The following is a 14617-nucleotide window of genomic DNA, read 5'->3' on the forward strand; positions in this document are numbered from 1 at the left end:
AACGGTTTTTGTTAAATGAGTTTAAGGAGACTCGAGGGTATAAAAATTTCAGATAAAAATCAAACATTTGTTTTTCATTACAAATTTTATTTATTTCCTTTTGTAGTTGTTACTTTATCATATGGTACAAAAATCATTCAAAACAATCAATTCGTGTTGGCCCCAGATGACTTTCAAAATGTATACATCATTGAAAAAGTTCCAAATTATCTCCCTTTGGTGGAAAAATGCCTTTTTTTGGCTCTAAAATTGAAATATCTTTTTCAACTCATCGGTGACCTATCTTTTTTAATATAATTTCCATATAAGCTGTACTTAAACTAAATTATTATAAAATTTCAGCAATTTCTGTAATAAATTTCTTTTTTTTATTTCGATATTACCTTTATTTCTCCTATTACTTCAACAGAAAAAAACCACCTTTACAAAAATGTATGCTTCTTCGAAGGCAGATTGTGAGCGCAAATGAACAGTGACTCCACTTTTTTATTTTATTTTTCTATTATCTATAAGAAAAAGTTCATTTATAGAAAAATATAGAGAAATCCTATATAAATGATTTAGACCCGTGAACCCCCTTAACTGTGTCTTGTACTTTTCTAATCACTTTTGTCATCCTAAATATGCACGAAATAGTTGCCGCAGGATGATATGCTAGCAGCAATCAATCAATCATCACTTATACTAAATGTAATTTGATGTCAACAAATATACACATTAAATCTTTTACCTGAAAAATATCAGCATATCCAGCAAGAGACTCCACACCTTCCTGAATTCTTGCTCCTCCAGAATCATTAAGACCAATCACAGGGGCACCAACAAGCATTGCTTGATCCATGATCTGTTGATAAAATAATGATACTTTTCTTAGGCAGTGAATTCATACATAATTTAATAAAAGAAGAATCGGTCCATGGGATACAGAAGCCCCCACTAGTAAATAAACAAGAGTCAATGTACTAATCAGACCTATTGACATTTCATTTTCTTTGAAACTTAATGACATTTGTTTCTGTATGTTGAGTGCACAAAAGGGAAAATTTGGTAGTTTTCTATTTAGAAAGTGGCTTAAAACAAGAACATTTAAAGTGTCACCACCCAATTTTTACCTTTATCTGGGTTTTTTTAGGATAAAAAGCATTATGTATAAGTTCCAGAATATTTGGTTGTGGCAAATTAAAGTCAAAAGCCTGTTATTCAGTTGTTATTGTTAGTTGCCGTATGTCATTTTGTTTGGTTTTGTTTATCATTTGTACATTATAAAATCAGTAATCTATAGTTGTTAACTTCTACAAAATATAGTCCCTTGTGGAGAGTTGTCTCATTGCCAGTCATACCATATCTTCTTATCTTTATATTAGATCGGGAAATGGCAAATTCAGGAATTTTTCCATTCATTATGAACATAACTCAAGACCACTGAAAGTAATACCACCCAAATTTTGGTGGTGAGAAGAATTGAGTATAAGTTTCATAACATTTGGTTGAGGCAGAGTAAAGACAAGAGTGTGTTAAACAGCAAATTCAGCAAAATTTTTGATTTATAAAGGGACATAACTCAAGAATGATGCAACAATATCACCAAACAATGGTCTATTTTAAATTAAGGTGGCATACCTAAATTCAAATTTATCATTGTTTGGTGTTTATATGAATTGTGTATTAGTTTCATAAAAGTTGATTGAGGTAAAGTACAGTTTGAATGTGGAAACAGTAAATTCAGCAATGTTTCCATTTATAAAGGGACATAACCAGGCATAACTCAAAAAAGGTTGAAGCCAAGGTAATAAGCATTGTCCATAAGTTCCTTTACTTTTTGATGAGGAAAAGTAATATTAGGGAACAGAAACCAATACAGACGGACAAGGGTACACCTTTATCCCTATCATTTACTCTAGCGACATGTCAGTGTCAGTACTAAAAGTCTGATCATCAAGACACATACTATTTCAAAAACATAAATTTCTTATTTTAAATTACAAATATGGGAATGTTTATTCACAACCTGTATTCATCTGTTTAAGTAGAGTTTCTGTGAATTCTAATTTCCTGTTTTATTCTCATGTATTCCAAACATCACTGTACTCACTTTACAAATCTTCTTGGCATGAGCTCCAGACAAACTTCCTCCAAAGACGGTAAAATCCTATACAAAGATACATGTTTAATTTACCAAGTTATAGAGCATCTATATAAAATGTATACATAAAATTTTGAACATTATACGAGTTGAAACCTATCTACCATGTCTACCGAATATTTATCTTTTTGAAACTTACCAGTCGAAAATATATTACATTTAATGTCTTTATTTAGATATTTTTTTTAATTTAAAATTGGCAATCAAATTACACATATGTATTTTTGCTTTTTTTTTACCTGACTAAATACAAAACAAGGTCTTCCATTGATGGTTCCTCTTCCTGTTACAACGCTATCACCAGGGTACTATATAAAAAAAACATGTTAAAATTACATCAGTACTCAAATGAAAAGAGAATAGCTGATACCGGTATATGCAAAAGACATCTAAAAGAAGTATAATGTTGTGTTTTTTTTTCAATACATTCAGATTTACAACTCCCATTAAACATGTTCACTAAAGGTATGTGAGCACCTGTCGTGTTGCTTATGTTAGTACAAACCTGGTAATAAAGTCTTATTTGGTAAGTCACATTCCGGAAAAGGGGGCAGGGATTGAACTTTAAAAGACATAAGAAACTATTATCTGTGAAACAAATATTACATAACTGTCAACCAACTTAATGTGTCCTTAAACTTACAAAGGGAACTGTGATCTGTACTTATTGTCATTTTTGTTGAGGAATGTATAAATTACCTGCCATGTTAGTTCTGCAATTTGGATTGTTTCACTTTTTTATTTCTTACCTAACCTTTTACAGTCTGATTAAAAGCAAACCTATCAGCACTCCCGTTTTTCTGATGTCACATGAGTGACATATTAGAAAACAGGAGCGCTGAGAGGTTTGATTTTAATCATACTGGGGTCTTTTATAGCTGATTATGCAGTAGGGGTTTTTCTCATTGTTGAAGGATAAATGGTGATTTATAGTTGTTAACTTATATGTCATTTGGTCTATAGTAGAGTTATTTCATTGACAATCATACCACATCTTCCTATTTCTATAAATTAACTCTTATAACTTCAGCTGAAAGCTGAACACTTGTGATTCTATAACAGTCCTCAACTCTCTCTCTTCTGGTCATATACTGTAGTTATGAACTGAAAATTTAGCAATGTCCAAATTGTAATTTTTTTCTACAATAATGTAATCAATAGGTCATTTAATACAGAAACTGACCTTTTCATTCTGCATACCGAAGTCAGCACAGTCATGTTCTAAATACATATCATACTCAATGAAAGATCCTGCATCCATCAATAGCTTCACTCTTTCTCTCGCTGTCAGCTTTCCCTGAAATAAAAATTACAGGATTATTATTTACTCTACATTATATATTGTGGATACGACATAATGTACATAAAATATCTAATAACAAAAGCCCTTACTACATGCAAAGTAATTTTACTTTAAAGATCAAAGATTGTCATAATTATTCAACAAGCATGACAAGATCTTGGGAATATAATTTTTTTTATACCACCTATACAAGGGCAACAGACTTTAAGATTTTATTATAATAATGCTATATAAAGATTGGAAATTGTTGCCAAATGAACTTTAGAGCAACCAAAACCATGAATCGTATAAATCTAGGGTTATACATGTACATGTTATAGATTATCTGTCTAAAAAGGAAAGCAACGATTTTAATAGCAAATTTTTATTGATTGGCTTTTATATTGTAGTAATTGTAATCGTATTTTTTTTATTTGAGTATAATTAGTATAAAGCCTGCCAAAATCATGATTTCTAATAACTATATATAAATATTTATACACCATTGTGTATATAAATCTTAATAAATAAATGGCATACCAAGTTTAAGTGGGGTTGACAACCATGAAATCAAAATATTACAGAAGTTTGTGACCCGATGACATTTTTGCCATTACGTATTAAAAATCATAGTCACCATGATTTTTATTAAGATTTTAAATTAGCCTATTGCGTATATTATAAACTGACAGTTTGTATATAATATTCTGGTGGATGGAACTATTATTTGTGTGATAATTATATATATATTTGTGGTGGTGGTGGATATCACTCCAGCTATAATTGGAGGTGTGCCTTGACTGGCAGCATTTATTTTACAGATTACAGATTACATGGTCACAAGTTCCCGAAAACTTGTGGCATCATAATTTGAAACATTTGACAGCACAATGACAAGAGATTGTTGTTTTGATATCAAAAGGTGATTCTGAGAAGATCTAAGGGCATTCGGAGACAAAATACAGCTTAATTACCAAAAGTGTAAAAACATTTATGTATTACTGAAAAATTATTACACCAGGGTTTTCGATATCACAAACTAGTCAAAACATTTACTAAATTTTATCATCGGTATAAGGACATCCTTCGTAAATATAGCTCAACATGCAGACTTCTTATACGTTCAGGTATTTCACATCCAATTTTTTATGGAAATATTCTTTATAAAGCACAAAGGTGTCAGTATTCACCTCAAAAACTAACAAAACCTTTGAGTAGACTTATTAAGAAGGGATATAGTTACGATACTATTGTCAGGTCATTAAAGATTGCATATTTTGGCGTTAATATTGATTCACTTATAGGGTCTTTGCATCGGAACTAAACACATTTATTCAAAAACCAGTTGTTGGCATGACACGGGTTATGTTCTTCTCATATATGTTATGATGGTATGATACATGTACTAAACCCCTAACGGGAAGGATTGTGCCTGATGTTCATATGATGAAATCATAATCTTTCAGTCAGTTTAATTGAAGTCTGGAGCTGGCATGTCAGTTAACTGCTAGTAGTCTGTTGTTATTTATGTATGATTGTCATTTTGTTTATTTTCTTTGGTTACATCTTCTGACATCAGACTCGGACTTCTCTTGAACTGAATTTTAATGTGCGTATTGTTATGCATTTACTTTTCTACATTGGCTAGAGGTATAGGGGGAGGGTTGAGATCTCACACATATGTTTAACCCCGCCGCATTTTTGCGCCTGTCCCAAGTCAGGAGCCTCTGGCCTTTGTTAGTCTTGTATTATTTTAATTTTAGTTTCTTGTGTACAATTTGGAAATTAGTATGGCGTTCATTATCACTGAACTAGTATATATTTGTTTAGGGGCCAGTTGGAGGACGCCTCTGGGTGCGGGAATTTCTCGCTACATTGAAGACCTGTTGGTGACCTTCTGCTGTTGTTTTTTTCTATGGTCGGGTTGTTGTCTCTTTGGCACATTCCCCATTTCCATTCTCAATTTTATTTATGCCATCAACATCAGGCAGAGCAGCTTTAGAAATTGAGGCTGGGGTTTTACCAATAGACCTGAGAATCGAAGAGATTGCTATAAGAGAAATTGCAAAAATCCAATCAAAGTCCATAAAAGAACCTATTAAACAACAATTAATAAATTACCAAGAAGAAATAGGCCATGACATCCATATAACACCAATGGGCAAAGCGCTATGTCAATCATTTGAAATGGAAAAAGAAACGGGCATTAACATCAATTTAATAGAGCCGGAATTTGCCTATAGACTTGGAGAAACATCAAGGACAAAAACAACACCATCATGCTGGAACAGACTCGGCAGCTCGAAATCAAGAACATCAGAACAAAAGAAATTATGCATAACAGTCATGACAGAATTAATAGGTAACACAGCAAATGACCAAGCAACTGCATACACTGATGGATCATGCATGGGAAACCCTGGACCATGTGGAGCTGGTGCAATCATATACACAGAAGACTCAAGACCAGCCATATGACTACACAGACCTGTCGCTCAAAGAGGATCCATCTTACTAGCAGAGCTTGTAGCAATTGTAATGGTACTGGAATTTTGTATATTGGAAAGACTACACAACACCATCACCACACTTAAGATCTTCTCTGACAGTCAAAGTGCTGTAGGACTCCTCACACTAAATTGGGCACCCAAATCCTATATTGATGTGATTCGAGACATCAAAGAACACATCGAAGACCTAAGAACTAAAGGGATGGAAATTTGCATCCTATGGACACCAGGACATGCAAATATTCAAGGGAACGATGAAGCGGACTTATTGGCAAAGCAAGCAGCAGAAGAAGCAACACAACTCTTGCCAAAAAACAATATTATTACCCTTCAAGACGTAAAACAAGGTGCACACAAGAGTGTCATGCAGAAATGGCAAAGACGATGGGAACTAAGCGACACAGGAAGAGACCTCTTTGATATAACACCAAACGTCAAAAACATCCCAATCTTTGACTTTCCTTCCAAAGAAATCTTCAGCATCCTTATACAACTTAGAACTGGCTACACAACCCTTAATTATTATAAACAACGCACAGGGCAAGACACCACCGACTTATGCAGCTGTGGAATTAAGGAAACACAACAGCACTACCTCACAGAGTGCCCCAACTACGAGAGTTATAGAGAAGAAATGTACCAGCAAATTACAAAGGAAATTGGAATACGCAAGATCAACACATGCACCCTGCTAGGAAGACTAGACCACGAAAACACAGAAGAATATAAACGGAAGTTAGAAATCATTTCGGCCTTTATCTCAAAAACAGGACGTTTCGACTTACCCGAACATCCGCAACCTCAATCGTAACAGCAATAACAAAATTAAAGTACATGGAGGAAAATACATGGAGAAAGATACACATAGGGCGTAATATGCACCAATGAGAAGAGTTGTGCCATAAGGCCATAAGATTGAGGATTGAGGAACCATATATAATACGGCTTACAAACAAATGTATATGATCCAGACAGATATTAAAATCACAAATTCAAAATAAGGCCAAACAACATCTCTAAATTTAGTAAATGAACAATTTACTACAAATTTTGTGTCTAGTGAAAATGTAACTTTTTTTTGTGTAAATGCGTTCAAATAGAAGTAACCTTGAGGTGCTGTTTTTCTATTCTTTTTAGGCCTCCTCCAAGTAAAGCCTTTTCCTTTGTTGAATCTATCTTATTTTTCACACTAAGAGTATGTTGTGACGATCCCACTGCTGCCATAGAATACCATGCCCTTTGAATAGAAGCATGACACCGAAGACTGACAGATTGCTTCGGGATTAAACCTTGCAATCTTCGGATTGCCACAAAAGCCATTTTTCAATGTTCAGTGTTTGAAGCTTCGGTGAAGGTCATTTCAATCTGACCTAGTTTTCGTCCACGCTTCGTTATTCCATTATCTATAGTTATAGAGATTTCTAAGTCTTTCAAACTTAAGAAGATTCCAATAGCAATATAAACATAAGATGTATTGACTTATATCCTATTTTTATTTTTAATATTTTTCATTTACCGCGGGACTTCAATATGACAGCCTCCATGAGAAAACATGAAACAACGAAATATTATCGAAAAACACCATAAAACATCAAATATACTCCCACATGAACCTCTTAGGTATATTATACAAACAAACAAATATTCTATGTTCCCATCTATGCACCTATAACTGCAGAATTAGGAGAATAGAGGCAATCATAGTCGATTCGGCCATAATTGAATACACCTTATCGCTATTTGTCCGCCATTGCTGGAAATCACACAGGTTCCCGTAAAATTTTGACGTCATAAAACAAAATGTCTGACGCCACAATGGAAAAGTGATTGTTGTTGACGTCAAAAGTTCAAGCGGACGGGTCAGCCGGGAATAGCGATAAGGTGTATTATAGTTAACCCGTACCAATGTAAACTCGTACCAACGTTAACTCGTACCACTAAAAAATAACTCGTACCAATGTAAACTCGTACCACTGCTAACTCGCATCTGTATTGTGAATAATGGTAGGCTTAATGGTAGTACTGGCAGAATAACAATTAATTTGATTACACAATCAAAGGAATATCGTATATTAATTAGCATACAATCAAAGGAATGTATTAATTTGATCACACAATCAAAGCAGGGGCGGATGCAGGAATTTTCGAAAGGGGGGTGCTAACCCAGGGCACCCAGGGCAAAGGGGGGGTGCAAAACATATGTCCCAATACAAATGCATTGATCGGCAAAAATAAAGGGGGGGGTGCGCACCCCCGGAACCCCCCCCCCTGGATCCGCCACTGCAAAGGAATATCGTATATTAATTAGCAGGGTATTAAGGTAATTAAGACCATTTATATTAGTATCTTAATAAAAAAAAAAACGTATTTTTGTCCAAGTTTTCATTAAAATCCAGTATAAAATTACAGTAATTCAACTTTTTTTTTTATTAATTTTAGAAAGAAAAAACACCACAAATTTTTTTTTTTTTTGTACGACTTCCCAGTGGTACGACTTTAAGTTGGTACGAGTTAACTTTTTTGGTACGAGTTAACATGGTACGAGTTTCCGTTGGTACGAGTTAACTTGCTTCCCCATAATTTATACTGCCAGTTTGGCATTTGTTTTGGTATAAAAAAATCGTGTCAGCCATCATTGTCATATTCTGATTTAAAGAAAGGAAAATTAACTGTTCCAACAAACAGATACTATATGGCACTCAAGGCAAGGCAGCAAAAGAAACTTGCCATTCAGACCCAGTTCAATGCCTGTTCATTTGCTAATTACAATATTGCCGAACTGGTTGTGTGGCGGAGAATCTGAAAAGCTAGGCTGCATGTCAATTTGTGCCTTCTCAAACTGAATCTCTATACTATCTCGTACCCTATTTTTACAAACTTGTACAAATTACCAAATAAGTTATTATTATCTATATATAGATGGACATTATATCAGAGTGGCTTCATGTCGAATAATGGTAAAATTTCTTGTCAAATGACGTTAACGGTAATTTTGGGTGCATGACCAAAAAATGTACAGTTTCATTTAGCATGTTTAGACAATAAGAATAATTCAATATCGACTAATTTTGACGAATCAATTTTTTTTCTCAAATTTCGGTAACAACAAATTATTTGAGACCTCTCAGCCGGGAAGCAAATCTCATAATGGTGTCGAAAATGCGACAAAGCTCACACGCTTTTCCATTAAAAAAATGGCATTTTTTAGAAACGGCATCGACGTCACGAAAAAGGCTGTGTAATGACATTTAACTTGTTTCCAATTCTAAAAGAAGTATACCCTTTGATGCGGCAGGTTTCAAACTTTCACTACATTATTATTAAAAGGCTGAAAATTCAATATTTCATTGCAAATTAGGTGATGAAAGATGAAAATTCGGGCCGTGGAAGTGACACTTGAAAATGAATAAATGTAAATTGAAATGACACATGAAATAGTAACGTATATTCATATAGATGAGATGATAACTATTGATATTTTGTTGAAGAAAAGCCCACTGATAGAAAAACTCGATAGGTAAACCGGCGGTGTGACGATTCAACAAGTTGAAAAATAGGACGTTTAAAGGGGAATAACTCGATCTTAAAACAATAACAATACGGCGGTGATCATAAATGACTGATTGAACAAATGTTTTTCTCTTATTATTGGTTTGTAAGCAGTGTTACTGGGCACAAAATAGAAAGTTTAATTAAAATGTGAGTTTCAGTTTATAAAAATATCATTGAAAAGCGGTCATTTGTTAAATATTGTGTCTGTCTGTTACTGTTAGTGTGAATCCACAGATATATACTTTTTTGTTCATATGATACTGTTCTAACAATATCCAGAGGATATTTTATTCGGATAATTCAACTAGCAAAAAATAATTCTAAAATTTAATGATCTTCATCTTCCTTTAAAAAAAATCCAGAAGAAATAAATTAAGGTTACTAGCTTATATCTGGCATACAGAATATTCTGCAAAATGCATTTACATGTAATAAATTTTCTGTAAAATTTTTCAATGAAAAATAATCAGTTCCTTTGAAGTGAATCATGAGCAGAACTCTTATTTATTACCCCTTCATTAATAATTCAAAACCCCTTCTTCAATCATTAAGAGGAGGGAAATGCATTTGAAAACTTTTATCCAAATTATGTATAGAAGCAGATGCTTTATTTCCATAAAATGGGCTCACAAGGAGCATACTATAATATCATTGTATATATATATCATTTATTTCTGAACCTAAAAAGTTTACCTGAAATAAGTAATTTAAGATCAGTAAGTCTTTTTTAATAGTTTGAAACAAGACAAATAATTTAAAACAAAAAATTCTTTTAATTCCAAAAATGTAAAAAACTACTATTCACATATTTAAATAAATTGACAATGGAAATGGGGAGTGTGTCAAAGAGACAACAACCTGACCATAGAGCAGAAATCAGCTGAAACTAGCCACCAATGGGTTTTCAATGCAGCGAGAAACTCCTGCACCTGGAGGCATCCTTCAGCTGGCCTCTAAACAAATATGTAAACTAAATTCATTAAAAAGGATTTCAAGATTTTGATTGGAATAAAAAAAGCATTTTTTATGATTTAAATAGTGGTGAACAAATATGTTATAAATTTTATGTTGGAGATCTAGATCTATCCCATAGTTCAATAAAAAAAAAATGTTGTGTTAAACACACCAGTACTTGTCTCAGAATTTTTTTCCCCTATATACCTTTGTATAACATTTATATTTATACTTTGTCCTTTACTCTCGGCGACCGAAACATTTTACAGCATTCCTGACGCGATTGGAAGCAGTACCTCTGGCCAAGGGAAGCCAGTCGAAATGGTACGGAATTGCTGATAAAATGTCGTCTATTTTGGGGAAGAAAGTTAAATGAACATTCAGACCACACAACCTATACAGTCTATACACAGCCTGACAACTTATTGTATTATTCTTTCCACGATGCAAGAGGACAAACACATGTTAGCAGAATAATTTTAACAAACATTTTCACAACAAAAACATTTTATTTTAATTTCTTTTTATAGTTTACTTCCATACTTACAATGAACTTTCACTTTCACTTTCAGTTGCTATTAATAACGTTACTTATATATACCATTGTAACATTGTGACGTTTAAATTTTAACAACCCGATTTTGTTCTTCAGCATGATTTTATGTATTGTTTTTATCCTGATGACGGTGCCCTAGGCACCGAAACATGTCGATCAATAAATTTTCTGCAGCAGTCCCTAAAGTGTTGTTGTTATAAGACTCTCTACATTTTATGTTTTTTTATCATAACGACCCTGCATACCCGGCGAGGTATCCACTTTATGGACTCTACCGTACTACAGACTCACCAGGCGTTGGTTCACTTTCGTTTGTAATTGATTTTATTTTTTATCGTGAACCCCTGCATTCCGTAAGGAAACCGCCGTTGCAACCAGCGCTAATCATACTAGCCATTCGCACACAGTAAACAAAGTTGTATTTTGTTGAGGCACCCACAGGAACCTTCCGAGAATGCTGCCATCAAACACAAGAAAAGAAATAGATAATAACGGACCATCTTAACCCAATACGAGCCTTAAGGAGGAAAAGAACAGTGATAGGAAATTATTTCTCTCTTACAGAATTAATTTGAAATTAAATGCACCCGATTTCGTATTATTTAAATTCAATCTGAAGCTCCCGAAAATATGGTAATCAAACATACAACCCTCGAGATACAACCATTTTTACAGAAAAGTGGCCATTCCCGATAGTTTGATGAATGATACATAGGTCAAATTCAACATATAGACTAGCGATATTTATACTTTGTCCTTTACTCTCGGCGACCGAAACATTTTACAGCATTCCTGACGCGATTGGAAGCAGTACCTCTGGCCAAGGGAAGCCAGTCGAAATGGTACGAAATTGCTGATAAAATGTCGTCTATTTTGGGGAAGAAAGTTAAATGAACATTCAGACCACACAACCTATACAGTCTATACACAGCCTGACAACTTATTGTATTATTCTTTCCACGATGCAAGAGGACAAACACATGTTAGCAGAATAATTTTAACAAACATTTTCACAACAAAAACATTTTATTTTAATTTCTTTTTATAGTTTACTTCCATACTTACAATGAACTTTCACTTTCACTTTCAGTTGCTATTAATAACGTTACTTATATATACCATTGTAACATTGTGACGTTTAAATTTTAACAACCCGATTTTGTTCTTCAGCATGATTTTATGTATTGTTTTTATCCTGATGACGGTGCCCTAGGCACCGAAACATGTCGATCAATAAATTTTCTGCAGCAGTCCCTAAAGTGTTGTTGTTATAAGACTCTCTACATTTTATGTTTTTTTATCATAACGACCCTGCATACCCGGCGAGGTATCCACTTTATGGACTCTACCGTACTACAGACTCACCAGGCATTGGTTCACTTTCGTTTGTAATTTAAATTAAAGGTATAAAGGATTTTTGTCTGTGGATAAGCAGCAGTACACAGAGTTTAGCTCCTAACTTTAACATTTACAACATAACAACTAGCAAATCCAGCAAGGGGTATTTGCAAACTATTTATAAACAAAACAACTTTAATAAAACGAAGTAATATTTGTAATTTCATTAAATTTTTTAAAGAAAGCATTATAACAAACTATAAAGTTTCATAAAATTAAAAAAATTAAAAGAAATATTAGTCTCACCTCCACCTACTATTACTATTAAATCAGCATTAATTTAATTAACCAACCTCTAAAAGAGGAAAACTTAAAAATGCTTGGTTATTTGAAGTTTCATAGTTATAAGTTTTATAATTGACTATGAAATGTTATGTGACCTGTCTTATGGAACTATAAAACAAAAGTAAACTAAAATGTAAAAATATAAATACAGGAAATGAAGCCATAATAACAATCAAATTAAATAAATGAAATTATAAATGATAAAAAAAAAAAAAAAAAAAAAAAAAAACATAAGTGAAATAATTAGTAAAATAAATTGCTTTGCTGAGTGCAGCTGGATATGATGGCAGATGTCCAACCCAGAAAAGTTAGGACCAAAATGTACACAATATTCACACTTAAAATTGGTTATATATATAACATGTATGATTTGAATTTAATTTTTTTTTTTTTTACACTATGCTGTTGTGATTTGAAACCCTCCCCTGTTGTGCATTACACTATGGTGTTGAATATTACCCCCCTCCCCCTTTCTAAAAAAAATAAAATAATGATACATGTAATACTTATGTAACCAACCCCCCCCCCCCCCCCAAAACAAAAAAAATAATGATAATTCTTATCCCCCCCTTCCCCATTTATTTTCACCTCCTCTTTCCCTAATTCCAAAAAAATATCTTTCCCTCAAAATATGGTCAGAATATGGTCAGAAGGCCGTTGATGTAAAAAAAATGTCTGTTTCGCAAAATTGAAATAATTGCTTGAATATATTTACATGGTTCATGTCATGTCCCTTTTTTTATAAATTTATTTTGCTTTAATACTTTAAATGAAATATGTTCCAGATCGGTCTTTAATTCCATTCATTTTTATTGAAATTTTCGATTTTTCGATATGTCATTCAGCTTTTCCTCAAATCATCTCCACTTGATTCTCTTGTCACATATCCGGGGTTTTAACGGACAAATTTTCACCAATTTGATGCTAACGGTAACTGAAAATGACCGTTTGACGTCTAAAGATAAAGGGTATTACTACCCTCTGACATAGTTGTTATTTTCTTTCATAAACATGATAAAATCATGCAACAATTTATTTGATGTGCATATTTAATTGAAATCATTCTAACAAAATAGAATGTGTTTATTTAAATAACAAATAAACATAGAGAAGTGTATAAAAGACAAAATACTGGTATAACTGCATGAAATGGATCTCTTTGAACTTTAAAGTCGGTTGAGTTATACATTTGTACTTATAAAATCACCATCCTCACCAAAAAATTTATGGGTTTGTTGTCGACATTGAGAGTTGCCAAGCCACTGGCCATGGATGTTAATGTAGAAACAATAAATAGATTAACCAAGTAATATGAATAAAATGCCATGTGGAGTATACATCAGTGAGACAGCATTTACAAAATATATATACATGTATGCATTACCAAATAAATGTAATAGTCGAAATGACAGGAAATGGGACATGAATTGTACATATGGAACATATAAATTATATACATATAAAGCTCCCATTTGGTATGAAAAAGTATATATGTACATACCATGTATATAAATCTTCCATTAGGTACCAGATCTGTATTTTAATTCAGGTGATGCAAAGTTGACACTGATATATATATCATATCCAGCATGATCCAAATTGGCAATACTTGTAGGATTCCAAAGATTAGATTGTTTTGCTAAATTATCAATTTATGTGATTTTTATGACTAATAATTTTGATCTTTGTTTCAACATCTTAATTATAAGTCAGTTGCTTGATGTCATGAAATATGGTTGCTATTATTACAAAAAATGTTGATCTCATTGAAACATTACTCTTGACTGAGTTGCTAAAAGTTGTGTATTCAGTAGCCTTTAAATAAGTTAAAGTTAACAACAATGAAAAAGGCCACACAAGAATGTTGATGATAAACTTGACACTGCGGTTAAGTTCTGAAAACCAAAAAAAACCCTATTTGTATTATTTGTTTTATG

General features: G+C 33.0%; 2 protein-coding genes across 2 annotated transcripts in view; one reads left to right on the top strand and one right to left on the bottom strand.

The window, feature by feature from the left end:
- LOC139514188 (propionyl-CoA carboxylase beta chain, mitochondrial-like) overlaps nucleotides 1–7381 on the bottom strand; it is a 43972-nt gene extending 36591 nt beyond the window's left edge. Inside the window, exons 1-5 of the mRNA XM_071302994.1 lie at nucleotides 7043–7381; nucleotides 3327–3440; nucleotides 2383–2451; nucleotides 2093–2149; nucleotides 731–844 (exon numbers count right to left, since the gene is read on the bottom strand). Coding sequence (XP_071159095.1) covers nucleotides 731–844; nucleotides 2093–2149; nucleotides 2383–2451; nucleotides 3327–3440; nucleotides 7043–7255 — 567 coding nt within the window. The 5' untranslated portion in view covers nucleotides 7256–7381. The remainder of the gene's footprint in view (nucleotides 1–730; nucleotides 845–2092; nucleotides 2150–2382; nucleotides 2452–3326; nucleotides 3441–7042) is intronic.
- Nucleotides 7382–7441: 60 nt separating this feature from the next.
- The window catches only part of LOC139514187 (alpha-1,2-mannosyltransferase ALG9-like), a 30082-nt gene continuing 22906 nt past the window's right edge, over nucleotides 7442–14617 (top strand). The window contains exon 1 of the mRNA XM_071302993.1: nucleotides 7442–7555. Coding sequence (XP_071159094.1) covers nucleotides 7488–7555 — 68 coding nt within the window. The 5' untranslated portion in view covers nucleotides 7442–7487. The remainder of the gene's footprint in view (nucleotides 7556–14617) is intronic.

This window comes from Mytilus edulis, chromosome 3, assembly GCF_963676685.1.
Source record: "Mytilus edulis chromosome 3, xbMytEdul2.2, whole genome shotgun sequence".
Lineage (NCBI taxonomy): Eukaryota > Metazoa > Mollusca > Bivalvia > Mytilida > Mytilidae > Mytilus > Mytilus edulis.